The sequence below is a fragment of the Pangasianodon hypophthalmus genome, chromosome 8 (assembly GCF_027358585.1).
Source record: "Pangasianodon hypophthalmus isolate fPanHyp1 chromosome 8, fPanHyp1.pri, whole genome shotgun sequence".
NCBI lineage: Eukaryota > Metazoa > Chordata > Actinopteri > Siluriformes > Pangasiidae > Pangasianodon > Pangasianodon hypophthalmus.
In genome coordinates, this window is record NC_069717.1 from 12,712 (window position 1) to 30,277 (window position 17,566).

Consider the following 17,566-nt stretch of genomic DNA (forward strand, 5'->3'; position numbering starts at 1 on the left):
TGCCACCCAATGCTACTCTGTGAATAATTTTATAGATCTGCTCCTGCACACACCAGGGCAGACAGTTTGAACTTCATGAAACCACTATGTCAGTTTCTTGGCCAATCCACCTATTAGCATGTTTTTGAGAGGTGGGAAGAAACTGGAGAACCCAGCAGAAACCTACACTGACAGGGAGAATATATGAAACTCTGCACTGACAGTTCACATCTGGTTTCACCCAGAAGAGGATAGGTTCCCTTTTGAGTCTGGTTTCTCTCAAAGTTTCTGTCACCGTTGCCTCTGGCTTGCTCATTAGGGATAAATTTAAACAATGTCCATTGTTAAAAGTGCTATATACATAAAATTGAAATGAAATGAAATGAACTGGGGACCCTGGAGCCGTGAGACAGTGATATTATCCACTGCACCACCCTGTTATCCTCATACCAGTGTATCATAACAAGAACACATTGTATCTTAGTGAAATCACTATTAAAGTGAGTGAGAACATGGATTTATTATCTATTGAATCTCAGATTAAATATGCAAAATGAAAGTCACTGAGCATTTGAATAATACAGAACGTTAAAGACAATTCTGAAATAAGTTAAAGCTAAATAAAGTACCATGGGATACACTTAAAAGTGACAGGAGAGTTGTTTATTGACCATCACTAGAGTGCTGCTTCCCTAATCTGAATTTTTCAGTTTTCTACCATAGCAAAACATTTAAGTACATATTCAATAAACAAATCACAGAAAGATAACTCTTTTGGCTGTGGGTCCAACAGATCCTTTACTGTACATATAAAATCTGTGCACAGGAGAGTATTCATCTGAAAGCTGATTAAGGCAGGCACTACCTGTCAAATTATAATTACAAATGTTTTTTAAAAAACATTTCAATCAAAAAAAAAAAAAAAAAAAAAAAAAAAAAAAAAAAAAAAACTAGCCTAAACCATTTGTTTATTCAAGCCTTTTGTGAATAGCTTTTTCTTAGGTAAAGGAGCAGGTCTGGACCGTTCACGGGCATAGAGTGTTGGGCTGAACTGGGATGTTTAGATGCTGTCGCCGATCCCCAGCTGTCAACAGCCACCGTGGCTGGCTGCTTTATGTACCAGGACGCCCTCATGTCTGTTACCTTCTGACCATCCTTTTAAGCCACTACAGTACAAGAGGATACCTAATAATCTGTTCTGTCTCTCTCTCAAGCTGTATGTGTACTCCGCTGCATGATGTGATATTAGTGTCTAATCCTGATACTCCTTCTTGGAGCGTCTTGTGACTCAATCTCTGCTGCTGTGTATGGTACCACATGTACATACTACAGATATATGATGGCATACACTTCTATCTATCTAAACATACATCTATACTGCATATATCTGGGTGACACCAGATATATAATCCGTTCTCCCCAGAAGAGGATGGGTTCACTTTTGAGTCTGGTTCCTCTCAAGGTTTCTTCCCCATGTCATCTCAGGGAGATTTTCCTCCCCCAGGCTGTCAACTCTGGCTTGCTCATTAGTGATCTAAATTTACAAAGCTGCTTTGTGACAGTATCTACTGTTAAAAGTACTGTATTTTACTGTGAATAAACCCATACCTAAATCATATCTGCTCATTACTTGTCCTGTGAAGGCCCCTCTCTCTACTGGTTGTTGAGGTGACAATACTTTATGCAGCACAACAGCTGAACTACAATCAGTAATTATACACCCACAGTGACATGTATAGTAGGTGGTCCTGACGTGCCAAAACATCACTCAAGCCATTCCGATTAAAGGCAGGTGTCAATATTACGTTTTATTATCACAATATCAACCTGACCTTTAATCGCAGTACACATCATCTGCAGACTGGATTCCTTAAAAAAAAAACTGCTGACAGATTGAGTCAAAGCAACCGTTCTCTCCACCACATTTTTACTTTTACTGAACTCTCGTCCAGTAATCAGAATTAAGAAGCTTTCTCTGAGGAGTGCAGCCTCCTCACATGAACACAGCATGTGTAATTTTGAAATGTCCGTATTATTGTACAAGCAAACTATAACTGATTATCAGCACATGCCTTCCATGAAAATATGCACAAATCCATGAAAATACAAGACCAGGACACACAGAAAGGAGCCAAATAATTTAGTTGTCAATATATAAACAAGCATTTTTGCCCAAAGTATGATGTACAAGCTAACAAAAGCAGTGTAAAACAACTTCCTAAATGAAGAAGCATTACCAAAAGGTTTGTATAAATAGAATAACTTACGATTCTATCTGTACTATGAGTGAGTCTGGCGCCCCTCTGACAAAGCATAACATAAAAATCTGCAAAATATGAAAAGTCACAAGTGGGGCTGTTTCACGTGAGCACCTTCGGCAGGAGTGAAGCTACAACAGGCCTTTAGGAACCTTTAACAGACCCAAATTTCAAAATAAAACAATTGAGGCACATGGTAGTGATTAAAAAAATAAAAACCAAAAATAATATGACATGGGTACATCACAAATTCAGCATTACAAGGAATCGATGCTACAACGGCCGAACACATCAGTGGGACAGACAGAGGCGAAAACTTGGACTTTTCTCAGAGTCTTTCACTCATAGGTAGTTTGCGTTTGTCTCCGATCAGACCGGTGGCTTATTTATTACTCAGAGTCGTGGGAAAGGCTCGAGACAGCAGCTGATGTAAGGGGGATCAGTGCAGGAAAAAAAGCTCCCCGCTGTGGGAGCAGTCAGCGCAGTTAGTCTTCAAAAGCAGTGATGTGTAATACTTAAAAAAAAAAAATTAAAACAAACAAACAAAAAAAAAAAAAAGAGTGTAAAGAATTAATAGAATGTTGAGCTTTACACTGAAGAGAGGCCGAGGTCTCTCATTATGATGTGCTGAAAGAAAAAACTGAAGAAAAGGCAACAAAATGCAGGCAGAGGTCAAGGCCACGTATGAAGAGTTCAGTGTCAGTGTGGAACACGTAAACCATGCTGAAGATGAAGGTGGACATGATCCTGTTCCTCTGAGGTTTTAGCGGCTACACATCCAGTGGACCATGAATGATGCTCCTTTTTTTTGTTTTTTTTGTTTTTTTGTTTTAATTTTTTAAACAAAGTTGGCCTTGCAGGAGAAAATGACTGAATTAAAACAAGGACGGCCCCCGCTGGTTCGTGTCACATGGATTAGGTTAGGGGTGGGTGTGGGTGAAGAGGGGGGAGGGGTACAGGGAGGTGGCATTTATCATAAAAAGAAATAAATGAAAATGTGATATTGCAGGAGACCAGAGGTGAAGCAGAGGCAGTTGCATGGCCAGAAAATCCTGTACATGTTTCTCCATGTTTCTGTAATGGACGGCCAACTAAGAGGCTTCCAAAAGATCACACATCACACACTCATGGTCATGGAGGGAGAGTATTGCTGTGGAGGGAGTGACAGAGAGACACTGATTAAACACTCTGTTGATGTCAGTAAACATTCCACATTAGTTTCATATTGTGCAACTATAAACAAGAAACATTTTAGAAAACTGCAACATAGCTTCCAAGTGAGTGCTACTTCATCATCAGGAAGAGAGCTCAGCCCCGCCCTCCCGTTTTCCATTGGATAACACATCCAGGCATTGTCAGTTCACAAGCTTACAGATGAACTATTTAGTGGAATACAGTTACAAATGATTTCAGCTTGACCATCAAGAACTTTCTGTAATCAGCCTTCGGGCTTATAGAGCCTATCTGACTGAGCGTTTAAATGTCCGATGTGCAATTAGACTGAGGGTCTCATGGTATGATGTGTAACCAGACTGAATTTAAATGTCTGATTCATAATCAGACTGACGCTTTAAAGGTCTGGTATGTAAGCAGACTGAAGGTTTAAAGTTCTGATGTGTAATTTGTAAAGATTACAAATTACAAACAAAAAGAGTACTAATGTGTAAAGAGTTTAAAGGTCCAAAGTGTAATCAGACTGAGGGTGAGACAGATGACACTCACATTCTCATTCTGGAAGGAGTGAAGGTAACTGCCTCCGGTATCATCGTCTCTCGGGGTTCCCAGGTTGTTACTCATGTTGCTCATGTTATTGGGTGAATTCTGTACAGAAAGATTCATTTAGTCAGATGACTGTTATTGTTCATCAATGTCTCTACAGTAACACAATAAACCATTAATCACTGCAATTAATCATTTCATGATCAATGATGATGACAGTGATGTTTGTGGAGTAAAAGATATTCTCCAAAAGTCCTCAATCATTTCTTAAGTTAAACATCTACACCAGTATTAGTCACATCCCAATAATAGATATTTATTTTATTTTAAAAAATTTGCTAATTCCATAGCTGGCAAAATTGTCAATACTATATTAATGAAATATCATTTATCAGTCAGAGACACAGATCTAAATACGCTTTATGGTTAATATTAATACTTGAAAGAAAATCACCTTTGGGAGTCCATCCAAGTCTCCAGATCCTAAAGTATTGAATGAAAACTCATGTTAAGTGGACTGTATCAGTGTCTTGTGTTTAAAATACCCACTATAAACTGTAAAAAAAAAAAAATGTAGAGATGAAATGATGAAGTGATTTTACCCCCGTTCATATGCATGGGGTCCATTCCAGCCATTGCCCCTAGGGGGCCCTCTGAACCCGGACCAATGGGAAACTACACAAAAGCAGGACACATTAAGATAGTGGCAGTGTAAATACACACACACACACACACACACACACAGTACAAGAAAATTCTACACTGTGCAGTCTTTCTGTCCTTACATTAGTTCTCCCTCCTCCACCTGAATTCATCATGGTGTACAAGTTTTCACTCGAATTGTTGGAGTCTGAAAGAAGGAGACATGACACGTTAACATATTGTTCCTGTTTCTAGCTAATTAGTGTCTAAGTGTTTAGTGAAGTTGAAAAACACCTGCAGGGCTTGGGACAATTCCTGGGGTTCCTGGGGGTCCACCTCCCTGAGGACCCTACAGAAAACAGCACAAAGTTCCGATTCACATCCACAACATCCTGATCCTGAACAAATTTAGCTAAAATAAAGTGTGTATAAAAATAGCTTCAATTAGACACATTAGATACTGAACACAAGTCCTATTTATTTGGGATAAAGGGACAGGTTTGGCTGAAATGTTTCTTTACCTCAATGATTACAAGTCCATTAAGATAAAAGGGCAAATCAACGAAATACATATTAAAATATTACAGTGAACTTCTGGCTCCTGGAGTTAAATCCTGAGTGAAGTGTGTGATAGTCACTAACAAAGGGCAACAGGGCTTTACTTACCCCATATGCACCAGGAGACGGTGAGGAGTACGGCATCTGAGAGCAACACACACACACACACACACACACACACTCTTATGCTGTGTTCAATTAGAGGTCATAACTTGTAATTCCCAACCTCCCAACTGAGGAAAAGCCAAAGAAACACAGCAGCACTTCTTATGTTTAATGAGTTATACTGTATATACACACCCATTAGCTTTAGATAAATCAGCATACAGAGATATTCACATGTTAAAGCTTTAACAATGACACTACACTTCACTGTTCTGAGGAGGAAAATATAGGTCACTCAGCACAGGTAGCTGGCTAGCTTGTTGCTAACAAAACACAGACATTAAGGCGTCCATGTTCTTTTTTTTTTTTTTTCCCACCACACTTTATGTGGAATGGCACCAAGGTCGAAAATGAAGTAATTCTGACCTCCAAATTACCACTTCTGAGGTAAGTCGAATGGAACAGTAAACTTAATTTGTTAAGAATTAGTTTTTCTTAAGATGCTACAAATGTATTTAGTGTCAGAGAAATGGATTTTGATTTTAATATCTAATCAGATCCATGTTGTCATAAATAACATTAGAGTTACATGACTGCAGTAGCTTTCCCACACAACACTGCTCTGTTGTCATTGCACTATGTATCTATTGTCCTATGTACTCATTGATCTGTGCACTTGTCTTCCACTTCTCTCACACTGTATTGTATTTTAACTTTATGTAGTCTTGTGTACTGTACTACTGCAATGTTATGTGTTGCACCATGGTCTCATAGAAATGACATTTCATTCTGATTTATACCAGCTATATAGAGGAATGACAATAAAAACCCACTTGACTTGAGGTACTGATTCTCAACAATCTTTCTGTAATTTATTACAATATCATCAGGCTTAAAGCTGAGATACTTCTTATAATGTCTGGAATTAAATGTTTTTTACTGATATTTAATACTAACGCTTGGCATGTGTGTTTAAGTGAAAGAGGAAGCGGACTCACGTTGTTAGCATTGGGATTCGGCCAGGGTGGTCTGCCGTTCCCCGGACCCCTGAAACACAACATCGTGAATGTGAAAGAGGATCGCTGTGATTCAGACATTTGGTAATAAATGTTAAACCATGAGGAGACTGACAAACAAAATCCAGTTTCCTTACATAGCGACCCCCGGCATTCCCGGACCCATCGAGTTGTGTGGGGGTCTCATCCCACCTCCAAAATTCTGCAGGAGAAATTTACACCGTATTTAAAAGAAATACTGAGCAGAAAGCGAACACTGCATCACTTGCCTGAGGCAGGTATTTGACACAACACTCACTGTCTTAAAACACACATTCACTACAACTGTGTTTTGAGAACCATACTGATGTTTCATACACAATACGCACAGCTCCCTGCACTGTGTATGTGCACAGTGGGCCTATAGAAGGGCCTGAAGTATGGTGTGTGGTTTAGAACATGTCCACAGTAAACTGATAATGACTGATTTTGTGATGGTGTTTTTGGCTGTGGTGTCAGGGGATAGGTGTCAGGGGATTGGTGTCAGGGGATAGGTGTCAGGGGATAGGTGTCAGGGGATAGGTGTCAGGGGAAGGGGGTAGGAAACCAACCAGGCTTCAAGAGGCTGTGGTGCTGTTACCTGGGGTCCAGGGCCCATAGGTCCCATTCCTCTGGGAACATTCATCCTTTGCATCGGTCCTAAAAATAAACAATAAAATTTTTTTAAAAACAACAGAAAAGAAAAAAATCACTCAAGCGCCTTCTTTATATCAGAAAACTCTCTGATGTTAAAAAAAAATCCTTTAGTGTGTGTGCGTGCGCACGCGCTCACCCTGAAGGCGGGGGTCCATGTTAGGGAGCATAGGCTGAGCTGCCGGGACACCACCTGGAGGCTGCAGGAGGAATCGACACATTATTCGTTCAATTTTGAATTTGTAAAAAAGGAAATGAACAGAAATGAAAGACACTGAAAACAAACTCTAAAACTGAAAATATTTCCCACATTGATACTGATTAATATTGTGATATTATAAATGGGTTATTAATATCTGGATAAATTTATAATACAATTATTAATACTGTGGTGACGTTATAATATGATGATAATATTAGGATTATGTTCAGGTGTGTCATCTGTTACACAACATTTGTAATAAATAATATGTCTGTAATAAGTGTGTAATAAATGGGTCCATGAGCTCACCTGGTTGCCCATTCTGATCGGGGGTCTCGGTCCTCCACCAAAACGAGGAGACATGAATGGCTATAACAGAACAACGCACGTTAGAGCTCAGTCCTTTAAACACCACACAGAAAAAACTTCACATCACAAATGGGAAAGACAATTTCCTGAAAGCATTGTCGTGTTTAGAGTATGTGGAGGATCAAATGCTCATTTTAATATCTGACACTGCTCTGCTTTCAGAAAACTGAGAGGGGAGAGAGAGAGAGAGAGAGAGCAAGAGAGCAGAACAAGTACGCAAAAAAGAGAGCAAGAGGGAGGAGGAAGTGTGCAGGGAGGAGCTACCTGGCCATGAGGTCCCATCATGCTGTTAGGAGGCTGAGCGTGAGGAGAGGACTGCGAGCCGGGGGGGCCCTGAGAGAGAGAGAGAGAGAGAGAGAGAGAGAGAGAGAGAGAGAGAGAGTTACAGAGAGAAAGGCCGACAGACAGAGAGACGGGGGGGGGGGGGGGGGCATTAGGCAATTTAGGCAAACGGGGAAAAGAGAAAACAGAAAGCAGCAGGAAAAATGAAACATCGAAGCAAAAACACAGCAGCAAGATTAAAGTCACCCAGAACTGATTTTATATAAACACTCCAACACGTTTCTGTACACAGTAATGACACTTTAACAATAAAAATGTAATTTTTCCACAAACACTTCATCAATAAATCACATTCTATCCACATTCTATTATTATATAAATTAGAAATCTTTCAGACTCCACCCCTTCTTACAGACCCCGCCCCATTCGCCTGACAAACCTGCACTGTAATGCTGAACCTCACTGGCTTTTAGATTTGGTAACACAGTAACACGTGTTAACACGTCTGTGTGTACGGAGGATTAATGTCTCTGTACACTAGGGGGCAGAGTCAAAACATCACTGTGCAGCAGGCTTCCAGACAGAAACACAGGAACACACACACAAGCTCTTAATCTTTAAAATTTAAAACTTCTTTGTGGCTGCTGTAATGACCTGTATCTTAAATCACACAGTATAACTTCACATAGCTTCACAGGGCTTCAGGGAGCTTCACAGGGCTTCATGGAGCTTCACAGGGCTTCAGGGAGCTTCAGGGAGCTTGACAGGGCTTCATGGAGCTTCACAGGGCTTCAGGGAGCATCAGGGAGCTTGACAGGGCTTCCCGGAGCTTGACAGGGCTTCATGGCACTTTGCACAGCTTGATGGGGCTTCACTGAGCTTCATGTTGCTTCAAGGAACTTCACGGAGCTTTACAGAGTTTCACAGAGCTAAATGGAGCTTCATAGGGCTTCACTGGGCTTCAAGAATCTTTATGGAGCTTCACAAAGCTTGATGGGGATTCACTGGGCTTCACAGAGCTTCACTGGGCTTCAAGGTGCTTCAAGGATCTTCATGGAGCTTCAAACTTCATAGTGCTTCTAGGAGCTTCACAGTGCGTCATGAAGCTTCATGAAGCTTCATAGTAATAATAATAATAATAATAATAATAATAATAAGTTTAACTTATATAGCGCCTTTCTCACTTTACAATGAAAAAAAAACACTAACTAAAACAGAGTCCTCCAAAATCTGCCAGGATCTAATTTCAGCGATGTAGCTGCTCATAGTCCCACTGAAGGCCTACATGGGTATGTCCCACACAGCCTGTACAGCCGCAATACCACCGGGCAACAGTGCTCGCAACGCACAGACGTTACTGCGCAGAGCGCTGAGCAGTCCTGACACCACTCAGAATCATCATACAAACTCGTCGCCATCGATGAAAGTAACAGACACACCATAGTCCATGGCGAGCAGGAGGACACACATCCTGCATGGTGGATCAAGGCCTTGGGGACCTGACACTCAAGATTGGGCCACAACCGGCAACCAGCGGACAAAGGGACGAAAAACAGAAAATAAAAATACAAAACATCAACATATACAAACACAGAAAAAAAAAAAAGATCCAGGCAGATGCAGCAGTCTAAAATGCACACAACGTACTCTCAACCAGAAATGGCAAATGGCACGTCACAGAGCTTCACTAAACCTCACAGGGCATCAAGGAGCTTCATGGAGCTTCACAGGGCCTCAAGGAACTTCACAAGGCTTCACCTTTATCATCATTTCATTTTTTTCAACCTGGTCCATGAGTCCCAACTGTAAAATTGAAAGCATTAAATACTCATGTGTACCAACACCACCTTCACCTCCATCACCTACACCACCGTCACCTACATTTAGTGAACTTAAGTTGGTTATATCTGTCAAAATAAATTGAAGCTTTAACATAAAAGCCTTCACCCTCCTCTGGTGGTAGCTGGTGTTTGATAGAGGAGAGCTGGCTGGTGGGTAGGAAGTGGCCAAGAACAAACTTTAGAGAAAATGAGGGAAAATCCAAAATAAACCGAATAGTAATTTATACCAGAGTCGATTTAAAATTTAATCCACTGTCCACATGAGAGTAAAACAGCCAAGCACTTCGTAGTTGAGTCCTGCGAGATCCCAGTCACAATGCACATCTCTAGATCAGTCTTTAGGTGAGATCAGAGTTAAAAATAAATATTTGTTAAATTTAAATATTGCTGTGTACATGTAGTTAATACTGAATACAAACCATTAATACACCAATACAAAACCACTGCAGGGACAAATTTTCACACTTTGATCATCTGCTGAAATTCAGTTTCAGGTGACTTTAAAGCAAAGCAGAGCTTCAGTGTTTATACAGCGCTAAAAATCTGCACAGTCAGCATTACAGCTTCACACTTGCACAGGACAGAGTGTGTGTGTGTGTGTGTAAACTGAAGAGAAAATGGAGTGTGATTATGGGGAACATGTGGTACCTGGAAGAATCCGGGGGGCATTGGACCACCAGGCATGCCGTCCCCGGGGGGCATGTTCCCCATCACAGGGCTCGGAGCTGCAGCAGCACTCTGCAAACACACAGTCATTTAATAATTAATAATTTGGCCAAAAGTAAAAGTCCACAGTGTCCCTTTAACCTGAAAGTACTGGATCAGTTGAGACGTGTTCTGTGTGGGTTAAAATTCTCCTTAAGTTGGAGAATGGAGATATTTTAGCATTGTGTGTAAAATTTAGCATATCCTAACTCACACACATGCACCTACACAAACCTACACACTTCATCAAAACATGATAGAAACCTATTATTATTATTACTACTACTACTACTATTATTATTATTATTATTGTTGTTGTTGTTGTTGTTGTTGATACGGCCTCAGTCCTTTTCCCACTGCACACAGTTCAGGAAACTTCAGTACCAGAAACTGTAACTGTGCTACTGGACAAAGGGTTCAAGCTGTTAGAGCACAAACAGGAACTAGTGGTACTTGTGGGCAGGGCTAGTTTTACTGTTTTTATTCTGATGATGATGCATTGGGCTTTGCTGTAGTCATGGTTACCATTCCAGTCTCCTCCCACAGTGGGGAGAGAGTGTGTGTGTGTATATATGTATGTGTGTGTGTGTGTGTGTGTGGACTGTGGGAGAGCAGTGTGAAATACCGTAGCAAGAGAATGATAACAACAGCCATGGCTAACACACACACACACACACACACACACACACACACACACACACACACTACAGGTTCAAGTCACCTAGGTTCATTTGGGCTAATCCTCACTTTTGGTTCATGTTCATTGCAATTTTTGGCTGCAGTTGAACACTTGATGAACCACCACACACACACACACACACACACACACACACACACACACACATACACACCCCTTAACTGTAACGTTAAGTCTGTGTCTCCCCCCTCAGTCTGCGTTTCTGTGGCTTCCTGACAGCCATCAATCACTCCTTGCCCCGCCCACTGTTTCCCCAGAGGGGCCTCTCCCAGGGGGAAAAGCCTGAAGGTAACACATTTCACTTTAAAGAGACTACAGCCACCACAGCCTTCCCCCTCCCCCTACTGCCCCCCTCCCCCCACTCCTTTCCTCCCCCAGTAAACAGCCGAGCCTGAACACGAGATGCAGACAGGAACAAAAGCCGAGCACGACACAGAGCCTATTCTGATCCTCTAAATAAAATCAACTCCGCGACCCCACAATGCACCCAGTCTACACCCCCCCCCCCACCCCCCATGCAAATCAAGCTGGAGATGATAATGAACATCACAGAGGGATCTGGTCACGTCACCGTCGGCTGTGCAGACTTTACAATTATTAGGACTTACGTGCAATTTCTCTCTCTCTCTCTCTCTCTCTCTCACACACACAAATTTTTTAACAAAAAAATCTCACATTGAGCATGTTATTGCGCACTTCAGTAAAGTGACCGAGTGAAACTCTGCCTCTACACAAACAACTTAATGGTCACATTTTTATATTAATCCATCACGCCGCAGCTCTACAGTCGCTCTGAAGCTCACCAACAAACCAGCGAAGAAGAAAATTCTCATTTCCTTTCACATTTTTTATAACATGCTAGTAAATAGTCATTTGGCTATTTTATGGATGTGACGAAACATCGTCGCACTCTGAGCTGGTCAGTCTTATCTGATTAACAGTGTACAAGCACTGAATAACCTGATTACGGGCCTGAAAACAAGGCCATCTTTATCGCGGGTGTTTATACAGTGTGTGTGTATAATCTGCTAACTGTCCAAATCACATAAAGAGCAGATTATCAGTGTGAAGAAAAACACATTCTGCATCAATGCAAGCAACTCACACATCTAATTCCTGCTCAGTCACATCTGTAATTAAAACCACTCTCATGAATTGAGTTCAAGATCCCATTCTGACATCCGAGTCAGAGTTCCGAGTCGGGTCAGGTGTTAGCCACACGCTTGAGGTAAATCTGCTCTGCAGCTCTTCCAACACAAATCAATCTCATTTGCATAAACGCATTTAAGTTCATTTCCTTGTTTTTATAGACTTTCTGGAACATCTCACAGACACTGCGCTAATGAGGTGACAGATTTGGGATTTGAGCAAAATAAACACGAGTGAGGCCGATATGGATTGATTTGATATTCCGTTTACCATCAGATAATTTTAACACCGTTTACTTCTGTTTATGAAAAAAATGTCCTCAAAGTTTCAATAAAATCTGCTGAACAGAATTATAGAATTAAACTTCATACTGAAATGCACACGATACTGAAACTTACAAAAACTACAGAATAACACACACACCAGCCAAGCGATATAATAACACCTTACGGTAACAGTATCATGATTACTGTATAACTGATTATCACCACATGCCTACACACACACACACTCACTCACTCACTCACACACTCACACACACACTCACTCACTCACTCACACACTCACACACACACTCACTCACACTCACACACTCACACACTCACTCACACACACACTCACACACACACTCACTCACACTCACACACTCACACACTCACTCACTCACTCACTCACTCACTCACTCACTCACTCACTCACACACTCACACACTCACACACACACTCACTCACTCACACACTCACTCACACACTCACTCACACACACACTCACACACACACTCACTCACACACTCACTCACACACTCACTCACTCACACTCACACACACACACACTCACTCACTCACTCACTCACTCACTCACTCACACTCACACACACACACACTCACTCACTCACACACTCACACACTCACTCACACTCACTCACTCACTCACTCACTCACATGCACACACACGCTCACTCACTCACTCACTCACTCACACACTCACTCACACACTCACACTCACTCACTCACTCACTCACACACATGCACACACACGCTCACTCACTCACTCACTCACTCACTCACTCACACACACACTCACACACTCACTCACACACTCACTCACACACTCACTCACACACTCACTCACACACACGCACACTCACTCACGCACGCACACGCACACTCACTCACGCACGCGCACTCTCACACACACACACTCACTCACACACACACACTCACTCACTCACACACACACACACTCACACACACACTCACACACACACTCACACACACACTCACACTCACACACACACTCACCAGCCAAGCGATATAATAACACCTTACGGTAACAGTATCATGATTACTGTATAACTGATTATCACCACATGCCTACACACTCACACACACACACTCACACACACACACTCACACTCACACACTCACACTCACACACTCACACTCACACACTCACACTCACACACTCACACTCACACACTCACACACACACTCACACACACACACTCACACACACACTCACTCACACTCACTCACACTCACTCACACTCACTCACTCACACTCACTCACACACACACTCACTCACACACACACTCACTCACACACACACTCACTCACACACACACTCACTCACACACTCACTCTCACACACAGCAGCACAGCATCACATCTGACTAAAGATTTAAAATGACTTTAAATTCACAAACACTCCAGATGTTAAAAAAAAAAAAAAAAAACCTGACACCCCTTTTGGACATAATTACATGTATGACAGATTTTTTTTTTCAATTTATTATTATTTTCTATTAATTTTTTTCTGACAGATTTTGTAATTTACACACATATAGAACATTGTGTTCAAATTCCTAACCTCAGGACATTTCTCATAATCATGTCTAAAATAAATTCGAACTTTACTTAAAATAACCAAAACTATAATTGACCTTCATGACAAATTTTTAATGACTAAACTAAGGCACTGTGTGTGTGTGTGTGTGTGTTCACTGCGATGAAGGACGTAACGGAAACAAACTACTACAGTGAACAGTTAGCGTAAGCAAACTAGCTAGAATCTCACAAGCTGGTGCAGTTAGCTAACATGTGCTAACCAGCTCCCATTTGCTCAGTGATACGTGAAGCACGTCCACACAGCAGAACCGTGTAGAACCGTGTAGAACCGTGTAGAACTGTGTAGAACTGTGTAGAACTGTGTAGAACCGTGTAGAACTGTGTAGAACTGTGTAGAACCGTGTAGAACCGTGTAGAACCGTGTAGAGATGCCGAGTGCAGTGCTGCTGTGGAGGAAATAAAATGCCCATACTCACGTAGTCATGAAAAGCCTTGGCTTCACTCGAATGTTCACACGAGTCTCTCCGCTCCGGAGCGGCGCAATACAGATCCCAAAACACACTGCAGGGGAAACACACACACACACACACACACACACACACATCAAACTCCAGCACCACATCAACACAAGTAGTTTACTGACCAACACGCTTGCTCACACACACACTCGCGCACGCACACACTCGCTCGCGCACGCACACACACACTCACTAGCTCGCACACACACACTCACTAGCTCGCACACACACACTCACTAGCTCGCACACACACACTCACTAGCTCGCACACACACACTCACTAGCTCGCACACACACACTCACTAGCTCGCACACACACACTCACACACTCGCTCGCACACTCGCGCGCTCGCTCACTCACCACCACCAGGAGTGCAGGAACCCGGGAGGATCCCCCAGAGTGATGTTCTTCTCCCATCGAATCTGAACATTAAACATTAGAAAACAGGGTGAAAAGTCAACAACACACACACACACACACACCCCTCATACATACACACACACACACACCCCTCATACATACACACCCCTCACACACACACACCCCTCATACACACACACCCCTCACACACACACACCCCTCACACACACACACATACACACACACACACATACACACACACACACACACACACACCCCTCATACATACACACACACACACCCCTCATACACACACCCCTCATACACACACACCCCTCATACACACACACCCCTCACACACACACACACACACACACACACACACACACACACACATACACACACACACACCCCTCATACACACACACACACACCCCTCATACACACACACACACACCCCTCATACACACACACACACACCCCTCATACACACACACACACCCCTCATACACACACACACACACACACCCCTCATACACACACACACACACATACACACACACACACATCCCTCATACACACACACACCCCTCATACACACACACACACACACATACACACCCCTCATACACACACACACCCCTCATACACCCCTCATACACACACCCCTCATACACACACACACACATACACACACACCCCTCATACACACACACACATACACAACACTTATTCTACAGCACACTGTTAATGCTATTCATCATCCAGTATCACGGTACACTAACACACGATACATCATCACACCCCTCACACACACACACACACACACACACACACACACACACACACACACACACAGAGAGAGAGAGAGAGAGCTCACCTCTGACAGGAAGGTCTGAGCCGACTTCTGTGCACCAATGTGGAGTAAATACTCGTAAACATACAGAGCGAGCCTGCAAAACACACACACACACACACACACACACACACACACACACGCATTACCATTACCGTAACAGAGAGAAATACAGCATTAGGAGGCGGAGCCATGTGCTAATTAGCAGGTATTGGGCTCAATCTCCATTAACATTATCAGAGTATTTTAATATTGGTTTTTATTAATAATAATAATAATAATAATAATAATAATAATAATAATGATGATGTCTAGAGAAGTTTTTCGTAAAGGAATCCAGAAAACAATGGCAGGAGCATTACTTATGTTCAGCAATTTAATCAAAACACAGAAGATTAAACCGCTGCAGTGGTTCTAATAAATAATAATAATAATAATAATAATAATAATAATAATAATAATTAATTAATTCTAATATGTGTGTAAATGGCATCTCTCACGCAGCCTATAGATGGATGCACACATGTAAAACGCATGCTTAATACACACACACACACACACACACACACACACACAGCTCTTTAAAAACTAAAACACAAAAGATGGACCCACTCCCTGCGCGCGCTACACACACACACACACACACACACACACACACACACACACACCACCTCGGCTACATTGTAGCAAACATCAGAGCCTGAACCGCTGAAACGCCGCCTCGGGTTCCGCTCACGCGCCGCTGATCGCGTCTCCAATTCCCGTAAAATTCCTCCGGATTGAGTGTAAATTGAGGCGGAACCCGAGGCGGTGAGGAATAAAAGGTTAAAATGGCGATAAAGCGCAGAATGGCGTCGGTGCTGTCGGTGATTCCGGCTCCTCTCGGCGCTTCATGTGTGCAGCTCTAACAATAGGCTACAGGCAAAGAGACAAAAACACACAGCAGCTCGCAGGCGCCTCGGCGGAATAGGAGGGAAAAAGCCTTACTTTTCCCGAGCCTGGCCGTCGGACGGCACCACGGAGCCTTTTCCTTTAGGAAACATGGTTTTCTGCGGCTTTTCCTGCACGGGAGACTCGCCGCGTCGCCCTGTTTTACCTCCTTATTTCCAACTATTCATCTGTCAGGATCCCGAACTCTGCCCTCACAACCACACATGCTAACAGGAGCAACCACACACACACTCACACACACTCACACACACCAAGCTGACTACTGCTCGACCTCTGATTGGCTCCCTCACTGACCAATCGGAGTGCGAGAATTCCTCCCCGTCACGGTCAGCGCTGATGTTCCGCGTATCCGAATAAAGATAAAGCGCCATTAAAAAGCAGAAAGATAAAGAACCATAAAAACATTAAGCGCCATTTTTGGCCTTAAAATTCATTTACAGACGCAATTCCGTTGTGTTATATGTGTGTGTATGAATCTACTATATATAAAAATCAACAGTTTCTTTGGCCAATCAGAAATAAGAGAAAAGAACTGAAAGCTTCTCCCAGAATTATTATAATATAATTTGTTTGTCGTCTCTGTTCGATATTTACGGGTTTTTTTCCCTGCAGTGACTTTAAATTTAAACACATGTTTATTCACCAGTGTGGGAAAAGGATACAAATCATCTTCCTCTGCTTCTAAATCCAGCATATTTCACATATTTTTCTGGTAGAAAACTGTATGAATTTACTGTGATAAATACTGAGACTGTGTATAACAGCTTAATGACCAACGCACTAATAATTACCAACGCTCGTACCCTATACGCTAATCATTACGTCTAAGATAACTCGT

The 17,566-nt window shown here is 42.3% G+C and overlaps 1 protein-coding gene across 2 annotated transcripts; it reads right to left on the reverse strand.

The window, feature by feature from the left end:
• Window positions 1–1,761: 1,761 nt before the first annotated feature.
• On the reverse strand, window positions 1,762–17,065 carry ssbp3b (single stranded DNA binding protein 3b). 2 transcript variants are annotated; one of them, XM_034306751.2, is made up of 18 exons: window positions 16,765–17,064; window positions 15,802–15,874; window positions 14,922–14,983; window positions 14,519–14,603; window positions 10,292–10,381; window positions 7,785–7,853; window positions 7,461–7,520; window positions 7,089–7,149; window positions 6,897–6,955; window positions 6,415–6,479; window positions 6,260–6,308; window positions 5,265–5,300; window positions 4,893–4,947; window positions 4,742–4,806; window positions 4,559–4,631; window positions 4,411–4,439; window positions 3,960–4,058; window positions 1,762–3,387 (listed from the first exon to the last, which is right to left on the reverse strand). In XM_034306751.2, the coding sequence occupies exons 1-18, from the start codon at window positions 16,818–16,820 to the stop codon at window positions 3,355–3,357; spliced, it is 1,119 nt and encodes a 372-aa protein (XP_034162642.1). In that variant the 5' UTR covers window positions 16,821–17,064; the 3' UTR covers window positions 1,762–3,354. The 2 variants fall into 2 exon arrangements, with proteins under 2 accessions (XP_034162642.1, XP_034162643.1); XM_034306752.2 differs by lacking the exon at window positions 7,785–7,853 and having other exon boundaries at window positions 16,765–17,065.
• Window positions 17,066–17,566: the final 501 nt, after the last annotated feature.